Consider the following 17,810-nt stretch of genomic DNA (forward strand, 5'->3'; position numbering starts at 1 on the left):
TGCTAAATTAAGATACACGTAATCAATATTTCTCATTTTTCATACATTGATGTTTTTGATATTGGTTACATTGTACAAGGATTAAAAACAACCATGGTATGTTCAATCAAAGGGACTAGTACAGGTACAATTGTTTTTTTTTTTACTAACATGATAACACACATAGGCCGCAGATAAACTACTTGGATTTGCAATGCTTTTCGTAGCAGCATCGGTTTTCACTTACTATACAGCTTGGGTATTCGTAATACCATTTGTCAATGAGGATTCATGCATAAACAAGTTCTTTTTACCAAGAGACTATGCTATCAAATTGCCATTGTTGTTGCTCCTTATTGCTGGTTTAGGAGTGGGTACATTTATTGGAAAAGTCTTGATAAAGAACCAACAAAAGCAAAAGAGTAAGAAAAAAGCACAATAAAGTGTGAGTATGGATTGAGTTTCCATGGAGTATGCGGTTATTAACTAGTGAATTAGGGCGAAGACAGCAGGATTAAGGTGTCAATGGAGTTTACTGTATAATAATACACAATTAAGGTGCAAAACGCATGTTTTAGTGGCACGCTATTTACACAAGTTGCTGTCTAAGCTCTCACAATGTAATCACCGCTTTTTGTAGTATACTTGACTCCCTTGTAAGGTTTGATATTTTCACCCAAACCTTTAGCATTAACCACTAATAAACTATCAATTTTCATCCCGCTGGGAACTGGACCTTTGTGTGAATAGTTCAACTTAATATACAGTGGTCTCTTGTGAGTGTTTTGCTCTCCTTTGGGCTGTTCTTGTTCCTCATTGTCTTCTGCGATAATTGTTCCATTGAGAGTAGGAACCACGCCCTTTTTCAAATCTTTGTTACTCCATTCGTGTTTGCCCGATACACATGTTTGAAAATCACCATGACTGATTCTATTAATTTTTACCTGGTCATCCACGTCTTCGCAAACAATTTCAACTTTAATGAAATCAACTTTTGTGATCATATTTGCTGGGAACAATTTAATTTCAAACTCGGATGAATTTGGCTCGATTGAAAATTGAACATCAATCGTACTCAATTTGATCAAACTTGTCTTTTCTCTATTGCTTTTTAGTTCGTTCAAGTCAAATTGATACTTCATCAATGTGCTTTTCCCTTCAGGTGGAATGAACGATAGCACTCCGCGTCTTTCCTTAAATAAATCCAAATTTATGCATCTATGAAACCTGGGCATTTCTAAGTTGGAACCAACTTTATTCAAAGTTAACTCTAATGTGGGAGTACCGGACAATTGACTGAAAAAATCAATTTGTCCATCGATGCATCCACTCAAGACGTAATTGTCGACTTTGTTATCTGTTTTACTTGAATAAAACGCCGAATCGTATTGCTCACGTTTCAGCTTTGTTACAATTGGCTTCAAAATCATATTGACATTTTCAATCACATCAACGTACATTTCGTTATTCGTATGTCGGGCATTATTTCTTCGCCATGGGATATCAGTAGTGAAACTTTGCTTGACTTCCGGTTGTAATCCAGTCGTTTTTGATGCTTCGTTGATGATTTTCGAAAGTAGCGAAGTATGGCTAACCGAATCTCTTATTTTGTTGAAATCAGTTATATAAGGCATTCCGTCGTCTAGCATTTGATACAATATCAAGGTAATTATATCGGTGTTGGCTTCAACTTTGCTTCTAGTCAAGTCATCAAAGTAGTCTTGCAAAGTTTCAACGAATCGTGTAATGAATGTGTGTGGAATGAGTGGATTGGATACGGTTTTATCCTCAGAACACAAGACGTATATAAGTAGTGACTGATGTTTGTGACCAACTACATAGTACGTTGAATTGATGACGATTTTGATCGGTGTGTTTGTAGATGAGTTCTCGAAACCTATTTGATCACTATCAATATCGGTTATTTTCGGGAGAATTGTTTTGTACTTAGGTAGTGACAAACCATTGCAGTATTCAAATATCAATGTATTTGACACATCTGTGATGTACACAGCCTCGATCATTATTTGTGAATTGATCTGGGTGGTTTACTTTGAGATTGTCAAAGAGGTCAATTTTACTAACAAGTGCTACCATGTTCAGCAAAGTTGGGAAGGTAGACCACGAAAGCCACAAGTTTTGTCCAATCAAGTCACTCTTGTATGGAGTCGATATTTCAAGCTCAGAGCCTGTTTAAAATTAGCAACCTTCGATTTATCAAATCTGCGAACTTCATTTTAGCTTCCGGGATTGATTAAACTATTAAACTAAAAAAACGAAACGCTACTTATAGCTACAAACGATAAAACTGACAAAAATATTAAACACTCCAATTTGAAAAAAAAAAAAGACTTGTATTGTTGCAGGACGGGGGATCGGGGGGTAAGGAGGAGGGGGGGCACATTTTCTTGTACAAATGTGAAATCATTCAAAATTCATTGCATTTTACCTAGCTTTCACAAAACAAGGTAATGCTTCCTATTGCAATTTTGAGAATTGAAAAAACTCCTTTCTGCTCTCTATCTTTTACCTAATATCATTGTCTAGTCGCTTCACGAGATATAAAATTAGGCAATTCAAATAACACCATCCAATAATATATCCACACACACACAATTTTTTTAACCATACTATTCAATGACAAGGAGTAGACGAGAGCGACAAGAGGAGTTTCCAAAGTGGTCAGTTAGTTCTCAACCTAACTATGTGACTCTCTTTTTTCTTTTAATTGCTGTATTTGGCTGTTGAAGAACGTTCATGAGTGGAACTGTTTCCCTCAGCAACGATTTCATCAACAGTATCATGACTACCACTTTCATCTGCTTCATCCAAATCAACATCCAAGTCTCTGGCAACTCTTTCTTCGACATTATTGATATCTTGCATACCGTAAAAGGCAATAGCAGCCAAACCCAAAACACCTGCAACACACGAAAACACCAAAGCAACAATACCTCTAGCGGTGAATCCAGTGGGCAATCTCTTGTGTTGAAGATTCTCGCCTTTCAAGTCCAATACGTTCTCTTTATTACCAGCAGCATTACCCTCCCATGGCACACCTACTTTTTCACAGATTTGCTTATGGTTGTCGGTGATTTGTTGAGTTTCATTGTTTCTAATAGCGTTGGGGTTTTCGACAAACACCACCGCCAAACCTTGATCCAAGTGCCATTCAATGTGACAATGGAAGAACCAAACACCGGGGTTGTCAGCTTTGAAACGAATGACAAAGTACGATTGCGGACGCACGTACAATGTATCTCTCTTCATTGGGTATTTGGGCCATTCGGCATGATCGCTAGCATTGAAGGCAATTGGATCTTCATCGTCATCCCTAGCTTCTCCTCTTTCCAAAACTTGGAAAACATGTCCATGTAAATGGAAAGGATGGGTACCAGTATCCAAGTTGTTAAGCACAATATCGACAACTTCATCTTCTTCCAAAACAAATGTATTTGTATTTGATCCATACACCAATTCATTTGTTGCATGCTCACCAGCAGATAACACTGAAAGAATGGTGGGTACTTTTGGAGCTGTATAGGAGATATTGTTGAAAAAGGCATAGTTGATACCATTACCCAAATTGTCCATTTGCACTTGGACAGTGACTGTATAATCAGCATCATCTAAAATCTCTTGCTTATCCAAGGGAACCAAGTAAAAATCATCCAAAAAGTCATCAATGGAGTCAACATAATTTTGTCCCGGTTTGTCACCATCATTGTACATCATGTAGTTTGTTCCATTCAATTGTAAATCACCAGGAATAGTATCTAACATTGTGTCGTCAGCTTTGTTCATGAAGGCATAGTTTTTGTCAGTGGAGTTTTTAGTGGTGATTAGTACAGTGTATCTCTGAGCAATAGTGACATAGAGCATACTAGCCTCCTTTGGTTCGGTGTATACACCATCAACCTCAACAACAGTCATGTTGTGGTCTTCAATCCAAACGTACTGCGATATGAATCTACCCGTATTGATAATTCTCAACAAATACGTCTTGTTTGGTTCAACTTTCCAAGTGGCATTCCGGGTTTCATTAAACAAGATATTGTCAATGATGGGTTCAGCACCCGTTGGGTTGAACCTACTCAAGAAATCAGGCATCAATTCATCAGAAGTCTTGTGGTAATGTTCATTCAATGTCAAGACAACTTCTTCGTCGTAATCATATGGATAATCATCCTTACTTGGTTCTTCAATAATGAATACACCTCTCATACCATCCCCATATTGACCTGAAGTATGTGAATGGTACCAATAAGATCCAACTTGACCATCAACACTGAAGTTATAAGTGTAAACTTCACCGTGAGGAATGGGGCATTGGGTAACAAATGGCGGACCATCCATTTGTGTTGAACCAGCTTGAAACATACCATGGAAATGTAAAGTAGTATTGGCAGTATCAAACCCATTGATCAAGTGTAAGACAACACGATCGTATTTTTTAACTCTCAATGTAGGTAATGGCCAGCTTCCATTGAACCCAATCATACTTCTATTGTAAACACCATCGGGATTGAGTCCATCAACCCAACCTGTTTTGAACCACCATTCATGAGTCTCGGCGGCTATTAGTGTTGATAAGAACAATACTGATAGAAAGTTCCACAATCTCATTTTCTAAATGGGATATTTTGAATATGAGATGTATTGAAATGTCGGTAATGCCAAGAATAATAATAATTAGGTGATGGGATAACCGACTCTTTGTGTATCTTCTAGCTTGTTATTCCTTTAGTTCCAGGGGGGTGGTTGTAGACGATGCAGTAGTAATAGTCGAAGTAGTTAATTAGACAATGCTGTCAAAAAAGAACAAAATACAAAAATCAAGCCGTTGTTTGGGAAATAAAGTCTTGGCAGTCTTTATGTGAAGTGTTTTTCTGTTAATCCGTTTTCTTGGCAAAGCGCAAAACCTTGGTACAAAGAAGGAAGCTTTGATGGGTGGAAGATTTAGTGGGCTAGTAACTGTATTTAGTTTCTAAACGAGAAAGAAGAATAAGTGAGCAAATTTCTTAATGCCCAAATTGAAGAAAAGGAAAGATCAGTTGAGATATATAAATAATCTAAGTTGAAGATGGGAATATACACTAAGAAAGGGCTTTTTTTTTTCGTTAACATTTTTGGGAGGAACACAACACTGAAAATAATTTATATCCATCAGTTACACAAAATTGAAACAATAGAAACAAAACAATACAATATAAAATAGAAGACACTATACCTCAAGAATAATTATTCATGACAAAAGGAGTCAACAATCGTGTCCTTACTGCAAAGATATTCTCATCTCTTATGTTCTCCCTGTACAAGCCAACAGTAGTTGCAATCTTATTTGTGCTGGTAGTTTGTTTTATCCTTTTGGGTAGTCACCATAGTTTATATTTTCGAGCCATATACGGGAAACTGCCTCTTGTCAATTTTCAGACACTTTTGTCTCATTGGCTGATTTTCCTTTTTCTTTTTTTTTTTTCTATGTTTCTTTTTGTCTTGTTCAATGCAAACAGCTCTTTATTGTTTGCTGAAATGTATAATGTGTAATAAAACTGAGTAATAGGAAAAGCTACTGATTCAATCTGATAATGTACAGCGGGTGTCTCTTTGCTGTGTTTGTGTTAAATTAAACATGTTTGGTGCTTATTGCACGACCTTATCCTTTGTGAAGCTTTTTAATTGGATGCTTTTTGAACAAAAACATACAAACAATGTAACCATAACAAACAGAGGTATAATCTGCAGGTCATACGGTTAGGACATAACATCATTTAATCACAGAATAAAAGGGAAGAAGGTGGACAAAATATTGTTGTAACAGATTAATAATACGAAACTCATTAGTAGAACAATAGCAAAACATCTAGAATCAAGTGGTTAGTGTTACCGTGATAGAACGTTTCAAAGGAGGGTTTTTTGGTAGGTGCTACGATAATCCTTGTAAGAATCAGTTGACTATATTTTTTAGGTGAAAAAAATGTTTATTTTATTGGAATGAGGCGGCTCGAATAAAAAAAAAAATAAAAAAATTCGTATTCATCTTTCATATGTTGTCGTAGGCTTTTCTTATTGTCGTTCCTTACTAAAATATTAAATTCATTCTATTAGTAGCCAATCATAGAATAGCGTATTGCATTAATCAGACACGGACACTAAATGGGTTTGTGTACTACTTCTATATATATATTTTGTCTGTCTGATGTTACCATTTTGTGTAGATATCGAAAACAATACTTTTCCGATTGCACACATACAAAAAACCTGTCAAGTTTATTTTTAATCCTTTGGTTATAAACAACGTGAGTGGTTTTAAAGTCTTTAGCGAATGCATTGAAGCCATTGCCTCGGGATATTGACATAATCCGAAACTTCATTAATCTGATTGGTGGGAGAACATGCATTAGGGTGGGAAAACTAGGAAGCATCTTTTTTCTATTGCGTCTGTATTTCAAAGACTGATGATGTTTTTGACACAGTGCCATATATACACCAATTGGCATCGAAACCAGACTTTTTGCAGCCATCAATATGTTTCTCTTTGCTCGTGATAAGCGAAATAGCACTCCCATTATCTAGTGCAAGTTTGTGCCATTAGTTTCTTCCTAATTCGAAAAAGACTCACTATTGTAGTCAACTACATCTCAATCAGGGTCGAAGCATGGGTAAAGTAGCCTATTATAATTAACCTATATATATATAAGAAACGTATTAGTTGAGAGGACACTTCTTAGGTGGGAAGTTAACTCAAGTATATATGAAAATAAAACAAAGAAGGGGATAATTTGGGGACATCGCGTTTTCATCAAATCAAGGAAAGAAAAGAATATCTATTCTTTTTTCTGCATATCTTTCAAAGCCATTCTATTATTCGACAAGTTGGTACCTGCTGGCAGGAAGGAGGACAAGTACTTCTGAAACCGGCTCCGTATAGCCACCTCAGCTCTCTCTCACCCATATCGATCAAGCAACCAACAATGTCGTAACAAAAAGTAAGCTCCTCAATGTTTATGAGTAGATGAGCCTTCAGTTGAAGAAGTTTGTCTAACAATTTCAGCACCACTTTCATCTTCTTCATCCAAATCAACATCCAAGTCTCTGGCAACTCTTTCTTCGACATTATTGATATCTTGCATACCGTAAAAGGCAATAGCAGCCAAACCCAAAACACCTGCAACACATGAAAACACCAAAGCAACAATACCTCTAGCGGTGAATCCAGTGGGCAATCTCTTGTGTTGAAGATTCTCGCCTTTCAAGTCCAATACGTTCTCTTTATTACCAGCAGCATTACCTTCCCATGGCACACCTACTTTTTCACAAATTTGCTTATGGTTGTCAGTGATTTGTTGAGTTGAATTGTTTTGGATTCCCATTGGGTCTTCAATCAATTGAATTGCCAAACCTTGATCCAAGTGCCATTCAATGTGACAATGGAAGAACCAAACACCGGGGTTATCAGCTTTGAAACGCAAAACCATGTATGATTGTGGTTGCAAGAAAACCGTGTCCCTCATCATTGGATATTCTGGCCATTCGGCATGGTCACTGGCATTGTAAGCAACTGGATCATCATCATCATCAATAGCCTCGTGTCTTTCAATCAATTGGAAAATGTGACCGTGCAAGTGGAATGGATGTTTACCAGTATCCAAGTTGTTGAGCACAATATCAACAACATCATCCTTTTGCAAGACAAACGTGTTTGTGTTTGTACCATAAATCAATTCATTAGTAGCCTCATCACCAGCGGACAAGACAGTAAGCAAAGTGGGCACTCTTGGCTTGGTGTAGGTGATGTTGTTGAAAAAAGCATAGTTGATACCATCACCCAAATTGTCCATTTGCACTTGGATAGTAATGGTGTAATCAGCATCATCATAAAGTTTCTCCTTGTTCAATGGTACAAGGAAGAAATCATCGAAATAATCATCAAGTTCATCCTGAGTCAAATCATATGGTTCAGCTTTACCCAATTTTTCATTATACATGATGGTGTTTGTACCATTCAACTCCAAATCCGATGGTTGAGTATCCAACATATCAGGATCAAGTCTGTGCATGAATGCATAATTTTTATCAGTTGAGTTTTTAGTGGTAACCAAAACGGTATATCTTTGAGCAACAGTAATGTAAATCAAATTGGTGGTGTTTTTCTCAACGTATACACCATCAACTTCAACAATGGTCATATCATGATCTTCCATCCACACATAGTGGGACAAGAATCTTCCCATATTGATAATTCTCAACAAATATGTCTTGTTTGGTTCAACTTTCCAAGTTTCATTTCTAGTTTCATTAAACAAGATGTTTTGTGGAATCAATTCAGCACCAGTTGGGTTAAATCTACTCAAGAACTTAGGCATCAAGTCTTCCGATTCTTCATGATAATGTTCATTCAATGTCAAGACAACTTCTTCGTCGTAATCATATGGATAATCATCCTTACTTGGTTCTTCAATAATGAATACACCTCTCATACCATCCCCATATTGACCTGAAGTATGTGAATGGTACCAATAAGATCCAACTTGCTCATCAACAGTAAAATTATACAACATGGTTTCTCCAGGAGGGATAGGACATTGAGTAACCATTTCTGGTCCATCCATTTGATTAGTACCTCTTTGAAACATACCATGGAAATGCAATGATGTGTTTCTGTCATCGAACCCATTGGTCAAGTACAAATTGACTCTATCGCCCTTTTTAACTCTCAATGTGGGTAATGGCCAAGTATCATTCCACCCAATCATACGTCTTTCTTTAACTCCATCGGGGTTGAGTCCATCGACCCAGTTGGCAGTGTAGTACCATGTGTGAGTTTCGGCCGTGACGAGTGCCAATATAGTGAGGAATATTAGCGAAATGAATGACTTCATTGTTGGATACACTACTCTAGATCTATTGTGGTTGTGGTTGTGGTAGTAGTAGTAGCAGTGATTGGTTGTTTTTCAACTGCTTCGTTCAAAGACCCAAAAAGACTAAATGAATTGAACCAAAAGAAAAAGGTTTTAGAGTAGTTTGAGAAAAGGCAAGTGGGACATTGTTGATTATTTATAATGCCAGCCGTCTGCCCAATCTGCCCTGTTTGTAAGAAAACAATCAAAAGAATGCATATCCTTCCTGTTGTATTAGACGCTACTGATGAAATTGATAATAAATCATACAGTTTAAACAAATAGTTACAAAATAAATGATATTTTTTTTTTCTGGGCAAAGGATTGGTTTGGGTTTTAGTGTTGCAGATTATTTAAGAGATACAAATTTTCTTGGCTTTCTGCAGCGAAGCGTAAAAAATAGATCATCCTATAAGCTGTATAGAGTGGTATGGGAAGTAAAGTAGATTGTAGTAGTAGATATGGTAAACTACGACATTGGAAAGCATATGCGTCTACAAAAAATGGCCAGTTTTTCTCAAAATAGAGTTTTCATCTATGTTAACTCTTGAGGAGGTTTTGATAGTGTTGAAGAAATGGAAAGCCACCACAGTGTGTATGTGCACTTTTTACCAAAAAAAAAAAATCTACAAAGACAGAAGCAACAGTGTCTGATGGTTAATATGTTTCCTAACAAGAGGTTATATCCGTCAAAGGGAAGAGAATCCCCCAGTTAGTTTTGTACTGTAGTATTATCTTTTCCATCAAAAAAATTCATCAGAAGCCAATAACAAAAGAAGTACCTACACAATAGTGTGTGGTTTTTCGAATTGTATTAATATGCAGACACTAAAATTAGGCTGTATTTAGTTTTGTGTAACTCAATTTAATTTCAAACTTTTAATGCCGTTTGTGCAAGAAAACAACTCAAAAACAATATATATATAACGTCAAATGTAACAATAGTATTCAATGCTTCTTCTTTTCCAACAAATGAGAATTGAGTTATTCTGTTGTTGTATTTTTGCAATTAAAATACCAATTCCGCTTATGGGATTTAGACTGCAATGAATTTATTTTTTTTTTTTTTTTTTTCTCTTTGATTGAACTAGTTTTTACATCCGCCGTATGGGAATTTTGTCAACACATAAATTCCAGTTTTCAGTGCATTCACAGGTGTGTACAGTACAAGGAACGGAACGGGTTTATTACCTGGCAAAAAAACGGATGCTCCTTTCGACTGGTGTCACTGTTCACACCCTCATTTCTTTTTTCGTCTCTCTTCCCTTTGTTCAATTACATTGTTATTGGCTGCTTTTTTTTAATAACCACAGGTGCATCTAAACTCTTATTGTTTTTAAAACCTTATTGTATGAAACATGCGATGTTTTCAACCAATCATTATACCTCATCGTTGTTTTATTACATTTCAAACTTACACGAAAAACAAATTGTAGAACCTGACCAATAATAATCTAAAAATTTGCTTTAAATTGTACATAACGAAAGGTTGATTACGGCTGAATGGCTAATAAGTATGGCTCCAATGAATGATACGTTTCTGTTCCTCGTATGTCAAAACCCATGCTTTTGGACTTTTTAAAAAAGTAGCCAATTAAATCACACCCAACAGAAAAACAATATACCTATAACTTGGACCAATATAACACAAAAATACAAAAAAGTTAAAGAAAAGACATTTAAATAATTATCAAAGAAAATCAAGTCGAACATGAAGTCGAACATTAAATATCGTTATTGAGCTATATTAAATTATGGGAACAGGTTTATTCAAATACTCAATATTGACAATTATAACTAGTGTAACGATGCATATTAACGGATACTTTACAGGAAAGTTATTTGATTCTTACGCGGACAAAGCTTTGAGAGATGAATATTATGAAAACCAGATTCGATACAGCCACATACTTGGTCGTTTGCATATTAATATGTCTGATAGTTGTAACGCTGATAAGGACAGATGATGTAGCAAGTGGTACTTAAAACGATGTAACACCAATGCCTAAACGATGTTATGTTGAAGACGGGTCTTAATTGCGGCAACTATCACTTAGAGTAATGATGAGTTGAGTGATTACTTGAATGGTGTAATGCCAGGATACGTGTATGAGAACAGTGAAGCTTATGACAAATGTGTCAATAGGCAGTATTGTGATGAAGTGAATGGGAGGTCATGACGAAATGAAGAATATATAGTAAGTAATAACTCTCAATAAATATGGGTAGTAATAAAAATGGACGGAACACGTGCGCACAATAATAATAACCGAATACATAAAAACAATGGAAATACATGAAGAATTAGCTTTTGCCGCATTCCTGCATTTCTGATACTTCTCAGTTTGTTGTTGTTTGCATTTCTGCAATGGGGTTGATTGAGAAGAGCCAGTCTTCATTGGTGGTTTAAAAGAACTGCGTTCAGGGTTCAGGGGTCAGGTCTATTAAGTATCCAACAACCCCCTACCCTTACCCCCTTGGCATTCAATATTATAGTAAAAACCTCACTATATTTTTCTTGTCTTTAGATTGACATATTTTCGTAAAAATCTCTTTGGGGTTGGGGTGTACCTTTAAAATTTAATTTTTTTAGTGCACATTTATTTATTTTTTTAGTGCACATTTATTTTTTATTTTTTTATTTTTTTTTTTGGTGCGTCTCAGGCGGGATGCATTTTTCTGTTCGGGGCATTGGACCAATCAAATTTAATCCAGAAAAATCAATTATTGAAATACAAATCCGACAGAATTAACATTTATGAACTTTACTACAAACACACTTGTTGGTTGGAATTCCAATAGAAGAGCGCATCTTGTTACCTTTTGTACTCGGTTCAGTAAAAGCCTATTCAATAATGCGCTTTTCTATGTTTCGCTTCTCTTTATAAACAACAATTGTATTCCAGTCATGACATTATTTCTAGAAAACAACTGGCGCTTCATTGTCATCAGTTGAAAGCAACCACACTAATTGACTTATTGTTTTCAAATGTCATTGTTAGAATTGTGACAACGGAACACCGTTGTAGAAAGTGATTGAGCCATTTACATCTTTGGTGCCTTGACTACAGTAGTTTTTCTATCCACAACTTTTCATAATGGACTAGTTGACTCTCAGATGCGTTTTTTCTCGATTGCTTTGAAGCTGATGCAGCTAATTTGCTACGACATACATTGTAATGCATAAGGCATTGTTTGACTTCTCATCGATTAATTCTCTCAAGAATGGTACGTTCAAGGAAACCCCGTCAGAATGCCAAAGTTGCCTCACCTGTTCTTTTAGGTATTAGCACGTTCGTATGTTATGTATAAAGTGTTGCAAAATATATTAGAAATTTTGCAATCAATCTCATCAAAAAGTTTTCATTGTCATTAGGTTGTATGTGTTAGCCCCAAACATTTCCAAAAAATACTCTCCTGCTGTCACTCCCAGCCAACCCCCAAAGACTCCCCAACAAGTTTGAGTTTCCCAACCGACGGGAAGTGCATGACCTTTCCTTACCCCATACAAAGTCTTTGGTTTCAAACCCAACAATTTTGTTGTGTGGTCGTGTATAATTGGTAGATTATGCTGAAGTAGTGGAGGGGACCAAAACAAAAAAGAAACACATGACGTGACCAAAAAACGAGAACTCTTTTGCAACAACAACCCAAAAATTTTTTCTGTAGGACTGAATTCCGTCCGAAAACATTGCAATTTAGTACACTGAAAGACATAGCAGCACTACTACTCAACATTTCATTATCATCACTTGATACTTACTCAACAAATATCTACTTAGAGGAAACAGTTTTTTGCATTTCGTTTGACTTGTAAACACGTTTCTCAATTTTTGATTCTTTTTGTTTGCGTTTGACCAGGGTTTGAGTGTTTCGTGTTTGCATTTTGGTTGTCAAACATATATAAGAACCCCACCGCCTCATTAATACAACTGATTCATTCTTATTCATGATTTAGTCACTACCACCAGCACCACCAAGCTGTTCTAATCAATCGCTTTTGTCTAGAAATAAGCTCATATACACTGTTCAATTTTTACCAATAAAACGTGGGGGTACAATGAGCAAACGCTTGTTTAGTATTTCCAACTTTAATCTTAACTCATCAACATTTTCAGTCAATAACTTGCTTAGTTATGTGCCTAGAGCAATACCCACAAAGAAAAAGTCATTGTCAAAGCCACAAAGTGGGAAAAGAGTGGTGGCAGAGGTACTGAATGCTACAACAAATGAAGTCCACCAACACTCACATTATAAAAGGTCTACTCACCCAACATCGGTTCCAATCTCCAAATTGTTTAGTAATAACTTCCCATTAAGTGTTGCTGAGTCTATAGAGCATTATAAACTACGCAATGACCCACTTCAATTTCAACATGAATTGTTGTCAGTTTTACCATTTTATCCCAATATGGATCATCTAGGTAGGACTTCAAAAGTGTTGAAGGTGTTTATAGACGACAAGGGAAACTATATCAATGAGTTCGTCATTTATCCGCCGGGCAAAACAGAAGCTGATCTGGCTTCATTGAAGCATTTGGTTATGATTCATGGATATGGGGCTGGTCTTGGCTTTTACCTCAAAAATTTTGACGCCATATCCTCTCGTGATGGCTGGTGCATCCATGCCATTGATCTATTCGGGTATGGTTGTAGTTCTCGACCACATTTTCACCCACAAAATCTCAAGGAAGTTGAAGATTGGTTTTATGACTCTTATGAAGCTTGGCTTGCTCAAAAGGATATCGATAAATCCAAAATGTTGATAATGGCACATTCAATGGGTGCTTACTTGATGGCATGTTATGGTATTGCACGTGACCCTTATTTTTGCAAGAAAATCATCATGGCTTCACCGGGGGCCATAATCAAACATAAACGTCAAATACCAGTGCCAGGATATTTCAAACGACTTTGGGAAAGAAATATTTCGCCTTTTGTCTTGGTTCGAAAAGCTGGGCCCATGGGTTCAAAAGTAGTTAGTGGATGGTCATCAAGAAGATTTGCTAAGTTGCCCGCGCGAGAAGCTCATTTGTTGCACAAGTATGCCTATGGAATATTTCAAGCTAGAGGATCAGGTGAGTACATGTTAAACTTTTTGCTTGCCCCTGGTGCTGATGCTAGGTTTCCGTTGATTGAGAGAGAAATACACAAGCTAAGATGTGATATGACATGGTGGTATGGCGATGGTGATTGGATGGATAAAACAGGAGGCCAAATGTGCAGTGATATTATAAACAATTTAGCCGATTCTGCAGGCAGACACCAGCATAGTGATGTCAAGATTATCGAAAACAGTGGACACCATGTGTATCTTGACAACATTACACAATTCAACAACTCCGTTTTAGAGGAAATGGATAAATTTTAATAAGTAATAATAGGCAAAGAGGAAAAGGAAAAGAAAAGTTTGATTGAATTTTGGAGAGCTATGACTGTAGACTAAATTCGGGATCCTTGTCATCTCCTTCCAAATGAGCAATTATTCGAAGTGATATTGGCAAGTTTGGATCAGTAATGACAATCTCTTCCCCACGATGGATCAAATCCTTCATTTTCTTACTCAAGTTCCCCCTGGTTGCTTCTTCCAACTCTGGAGGACTAGATATATATAGTAACTTGTCGCCACTAGTCAAACTGGGGTTTGTCATTTGAATTTCTTGCTTCGACTTTATCTCATGTATAAATTGCTGCAATGTCCACCATCTTTGCACCGCAACTGTTTTCGCAGTGGATCCACAAACGGCACAATTTTGCTTCCTAGCATATGAATACGTGTATGTGAATATCGAATCATCTCCCGAATACATCATATAATTATCCAAAATAGGATTTACATTGGTGACGATTTTAAACACTTCGTTACAGCAACTAGCAGCAATTATAGCATTGGTTGAAGCAATTGCCGGTATGATATTTTTAACCACCCCCAAGGTCAAACTTCTTGTCACTCCATCAATACCAAACTCACCAGCTCGTGTGCTAGCAGTCTGATACATCCATTCAACTTGATCAGGATCATCAGCATCAAATTTCTTGCCAGGGAACTGTCTACTCCATTCAAGTTGACTAGCCCATTCGATACAATGTTCCGGTAGTCGAGGCGTATTGGCTATTGTACAAACCGGATAAGTTGTTTGTGCACTAAGCAAGTCCAATGAGCATTCAAAACATGATGTCAATGTCGGTATAATCACCCTGCTTTGTCCACGAAACCCTTCGGTGCCCCCATCCACCAAGGGGATGATGATATTTTCATCTTGGGCCAATCGATATAGCGTAGAGTTGATCCATCGTCTTGCCTCCACCGAATCTAATCCGCTAACAATAACTTGGAAACTTCGATAGAAATCAAGACCCATGGCTTGAATCTTGGTGAAATGGGGCGTTATTTTCAAATCGGAATTACCAATTCGTTCAAGAATAAAACGTGTTGCACATTCAGCTTTACTCTTGCCGATATCATCATGACGAAATAAAAATTGACGATTCAAATTACTTAAATCAATAGTATCCATATCGATAATGTGTATGTCTTTGAACCCAGTCATGGATAAGTTTTTGAGAATTTCACAACCAAGTCCACCAGCGCCAATGATTAAAACTTTGCTTGATTGAAGGGCGTCGAATGAGTCTTGAGCAGAATAGATGTCCAGGTATTCGTTGAAGGGACCGATGTTGGCCACTAGTGAGTGGATTGAAGACACATCCCTCATTTGTTTATGCTATCTGCTTTTTGCTTTGGTGAGGAAAGAGCAGCACATACTTTGACATACGCTTTTTTTTCTCTTCCACTATACATATGTAAAATGCAAAATCTAGATATTTCTAATCTATATCGATATACAAAAGGTTTTCTTTATCTATTTTTCTATTGTAGATATCTCTTCTCCATGTAGTCGTCTGACTGGTCTCATTGGTGGGACGCCAATTCTTTTACCAAAGTTGTTACTCAAATGATTGTTGGTGACCGGTTTCTTTACTCTATTTTGTAAATGATTCACGCCGAGTGGAGGCGTCTTGCCCTTTAAATCAGTTCGTTTCACAGGCACTGATTTGGTTGGGTCAACAGTGCGTTCAATATTGGGCGACACAAATGTAGTGTTAAACTGAGGTATTTCCTCACCATTACGATCCTGTTTCAATTGTAAAAGTGCTGCATTCTTTGCTGCCACAAATGCAGGGAAATGACTCAGATCTTCTCCTTCTCCTTCTCCTTCCACTTCTCCATCTTCTTCTTGGTCTTTGGTCTCTGACGTCTCGATCTGAGTTGATTTGGTTTCCACATGATCGAGTTCGTGGTCCTCTGCACCATCATCACTGAAATTGAACGATTCGTCAATTTCGTCAGCATCTTTTCTCTTGTTCACGTGTTGCACTACCTTCGAAGGCAGTCTCGGTGTAATAAATGCTTCATCAGGGGCATTCAACCTTTCCTGTTCGCGTCTTGTCTCCCGCTCTTTTTCCTCTTGAGCTCTCTTTTCCATCACTTGCTTCTTTCGTTCTCTTTCCGCATATATAGGGTCACGATGAAAGTCATCGGGCTCGTATTCGATACTTTTCTTTTCCAACTTGCTCATCTGTTTCACGATTGTCTTATCGTATAAGCAGTTACCCAAAACATTACCAAAGCATCTTAGACATCGCTTTATCCCATCGGTGTACGCCTCTTTTTTGCACTTTTCGAACGCTTGCGACTTGCTTTTGGCATTGTCAATGTATCCGTATCCAATATCTTCATGATACGTGCCATCTTTAAGAGTTACCCTGACCACAATAGAGAGACCTAAGGAGCACCGACCCGTGTTGCCATGCGTGTCTAAGTAGTCAATCTCACACGACATTATTTCCGAATTCCAACCGTTGAAGCCAAACACTTCGTTGGCCAAGTTGAGTGCCTTCCAACCCTCTATGTACTGGACTGAGCTTCCACCTCCTCCAGGACGATAACTAACGTATTCTGGACCCAAAGCTTTATTGAGCTTTGTTTGAATTTCGCGTCGCTCCGGTTCAGTGAACTGAGTTGACAGCTGGGGTTGTCGCTGTTGCCCTAAATGCTGCAAAGGTGGCTTTGTCGGTCTTCTGGGTTGTTGGTTACCAGTCAGTGAGCTCATGCAAGTGAATATTTAATAGTGTTGTTATTCGTGTCCGTAATCTAATCCTGAAGACGTGTTGCTAAAAGAAATATGCGGATTCGTATTGTAACATTTTTTTTCTTCTGCTCTACTTTCTTTCTCAAAGCTTATCGTGTGTGTATAATCATCAAGAGTCAAACAGTGGTGACAAAAATGTTAATATGAGTGATGAGTTGGAAGTGTTTGACGCTCGACCGAAGCTGTTCATAGTGGTGCTACATTTGTCAAGCGACGCATTGTCGGCGATAGAGCTATCCAGGATCAAAGTCAAGTCGCCTACCAAGAAACAACTTGCCGTGAGCAAAAGAGCCGAACAAGTGAGCCATTACAAGGCGAATATCACGCAAGAGGGCAGAAACAGACGGTTCTTGAGCCGACAAAGACAAGCAGAATTATCCACAGCCGCAAAGAAGTTAACCTTTGACACCGAAAAGAAAGTTCGATTTTCATTAAAATAGGGTGCTGATTATTATCTATACATCTAAGCTTGAAATAAGGGTGATGTTTTCACCTTTCAATAACAATCTCCCGAGTTTTGTCCTTTTTCCACTCACAATTTCCTCGGCTTCGTCAATCACAAGGTTCATGTACTCATCAAACCCTTGTATTTTACCTTGGATTCGCAGGTCTGATTTCTCATATAGCCATACAGAGACGAGCGACTGTTGTTGTAAAAACTTGAATATTAGATTGATCGGGGGCAAGTTTGTTTTGCTGGTGGATTGTGATGACATTGGATAGATGTTAGCGTTTATAGTGATGACGATGACTTTAGTGGATTCTTAGTGTCCAAGTT

At 37.4% G+C, this 17,810-nt stretch overlaps 9 protein-coding genes across 9 annotated transcripts; 4 read left to right on the forward strand and 5 right to left on the reverse strand. All coding sequences in view use genetic code 12, as the record gives it.

The window, feature by feature from the left end:
• Positions 1–93: 93 nt before the first annotated feature.
• DPM2 (Dpm2p) lies at positions 94–421 on the forward strand (the record flags this gene model as incomplete). The annotated part of the gene is made up of 2 exons (XM_036809679.1): positions 94–96; positions 167–421. The coding sequence occupies 2 exons, from the start codon at positions 94–96 to the stop codon at positions 419–421; spliced, it is 258 nt and encodes an 85-aa protein (XP_036663124.1).
• A 163-nt stretch (positions 422–584) lies between these two features.
• On the reverse strand, positions 585–2,003 carry CPAR2_603580 (uncharacterized protein; the record flags this gene model as incomplete). Its single annotated transcript, XM_036809690.1, has 1 exon — positions 585–2,003. The coding sequence occupies one exon, from the start codon at positions 2,001–2,003 to the stop codon at positions 585–587; it is 1,419 nt and encodes a 472-aa protein (XP_036663125.1).
• Positions 2,004–2,703: 700 nt separating this feature from the next.
• CPAR2_603590 (uncharacterized protein) lies at positions 2,704–4,605 on the reverse strand (the record flags this gene model as incomplete). The annotated part of the gene is made up of 1 exon (XM_036809701.1): positions 2,704–4,605. One exon carries the CDS (start codon positions 4,603–4,605, stop codon positions 2,704–2,706), a length of 1,902 nt encoding a protein of 633 aa, XP_036663126.1.
• Positions 4,606–6,977: 2,372 nt separating this feature from the next.
• Positions 6,978–8,861, reverse strand: CPAR2_603600 (multicopper oxidase; the record flags this gene model as incomplete). Its single annotated transcript, XM_036809712.1, has 1 exon — positions 6,978–8,861. One exon carries the CDS (start codon positions 8,859–8,861, stop codon positions 6,978–6,980), a length of 1,884 nt encoding a protein of 627 aa, XP_036663127.1.
• Positions 8,862–12,939: 4,078 nt separating this feature from the next.
• On the forward strand, positions 12,940–14,250 carry CPAR2_603610 (carboxylic ester hydrolase; the record flags this gene model as incomplete). Its single annotated transcript, XM_036809723.1, has 1 exon — positions 12,940–14,250. The coding sequence occupies one exon, from the start codon at positions 12,940–12,942 to the stop codon at positions 14,248–14,250; it is 1,311 nt and encodes a 436-aa protein (XP_036663128.1).
• Positions 14,251–14,308: 58 nt separating this feature from the next.
• CPAR2_603620 (NEDD8-activating protein) lies at positions 14,309–15,595 on the reverse strand (the record flags this gene model as incomplete). The annotated part of the gene is made up of 1 exon (XM_036809734.1): positions 14,309–15,595. One exon carries the CDS (start codon positions 15,593–15,595, stop codon positions 14,309–14,311), a length of 1,287 nt encoding a protein of 428 aa, XP_036663129.1.
• Positions 15,596–15,742: 147 nt separating this feature from the next.
• Positions 15,743–16,993, reverse strand: RAD52 (recombinase; the record flags this gene model as incomplete). The annotated part of the gene is made up of 1 exon (XM_036809745.1): positions 15,743–16,993. One exon carries the CDS (start codon positions 16,991–16,993, stop codon positions 15,743–15,745), a length of 1,251 nt encoding a protein of 416 aa, XP_036663130.1.
• A 182-nt stretch (positions 16,994–17,175) lies between these two features.
• Positions 17,176–17,472, forward strand: CPAR2_603640 (uncharacterized protein; the record flags this gene model as incomplete). The annotated part of the gene is made up of 1 exon (XM_036809756.1): positions 17,176–17,472. One exon carries the CDS (start codon positions 17,176–17,178, stop codon positions 17,470–17,472), a length of 297 nt encoding a protein of 98 aa, XP_036663131.1.
• Positions 17,473–17,515: 43 nt separating this feature from the next.
• CPAR2_603650 (uncharacterized protein) lies at positions 17,516–17,755 on the forward strand (the record flags this gene model as incomplete). The annotated part of the gene is made up of 1 exon (XM_036809768.1): positions 17,516–17,755. The coding sequence occupies one exon, from the start codon at positions 17,516–17,518 to the stop codon at positions 17,753–17,755; it is 240 nt and encodes a 79-aa protein (XP_036663132.1).
• Between the last annotated feature and the right edge of the window lie 55 nt (positions 17,756–17,810).

The sequence above is a fragment of the Candida parapsilosis genome, contig 005504, assembly GCF_000182765.1.
Source record: "Candida parapsilosis strain CDC317 annotated contig 005504".
NCBI classification, from domain to species: Eukaryota; Fungi; Ascomycota; class Pichiomycetes; order Serinales; family Debaryomycetaceae; genus Lodderomyces; species Lodderomyces parapsilosis.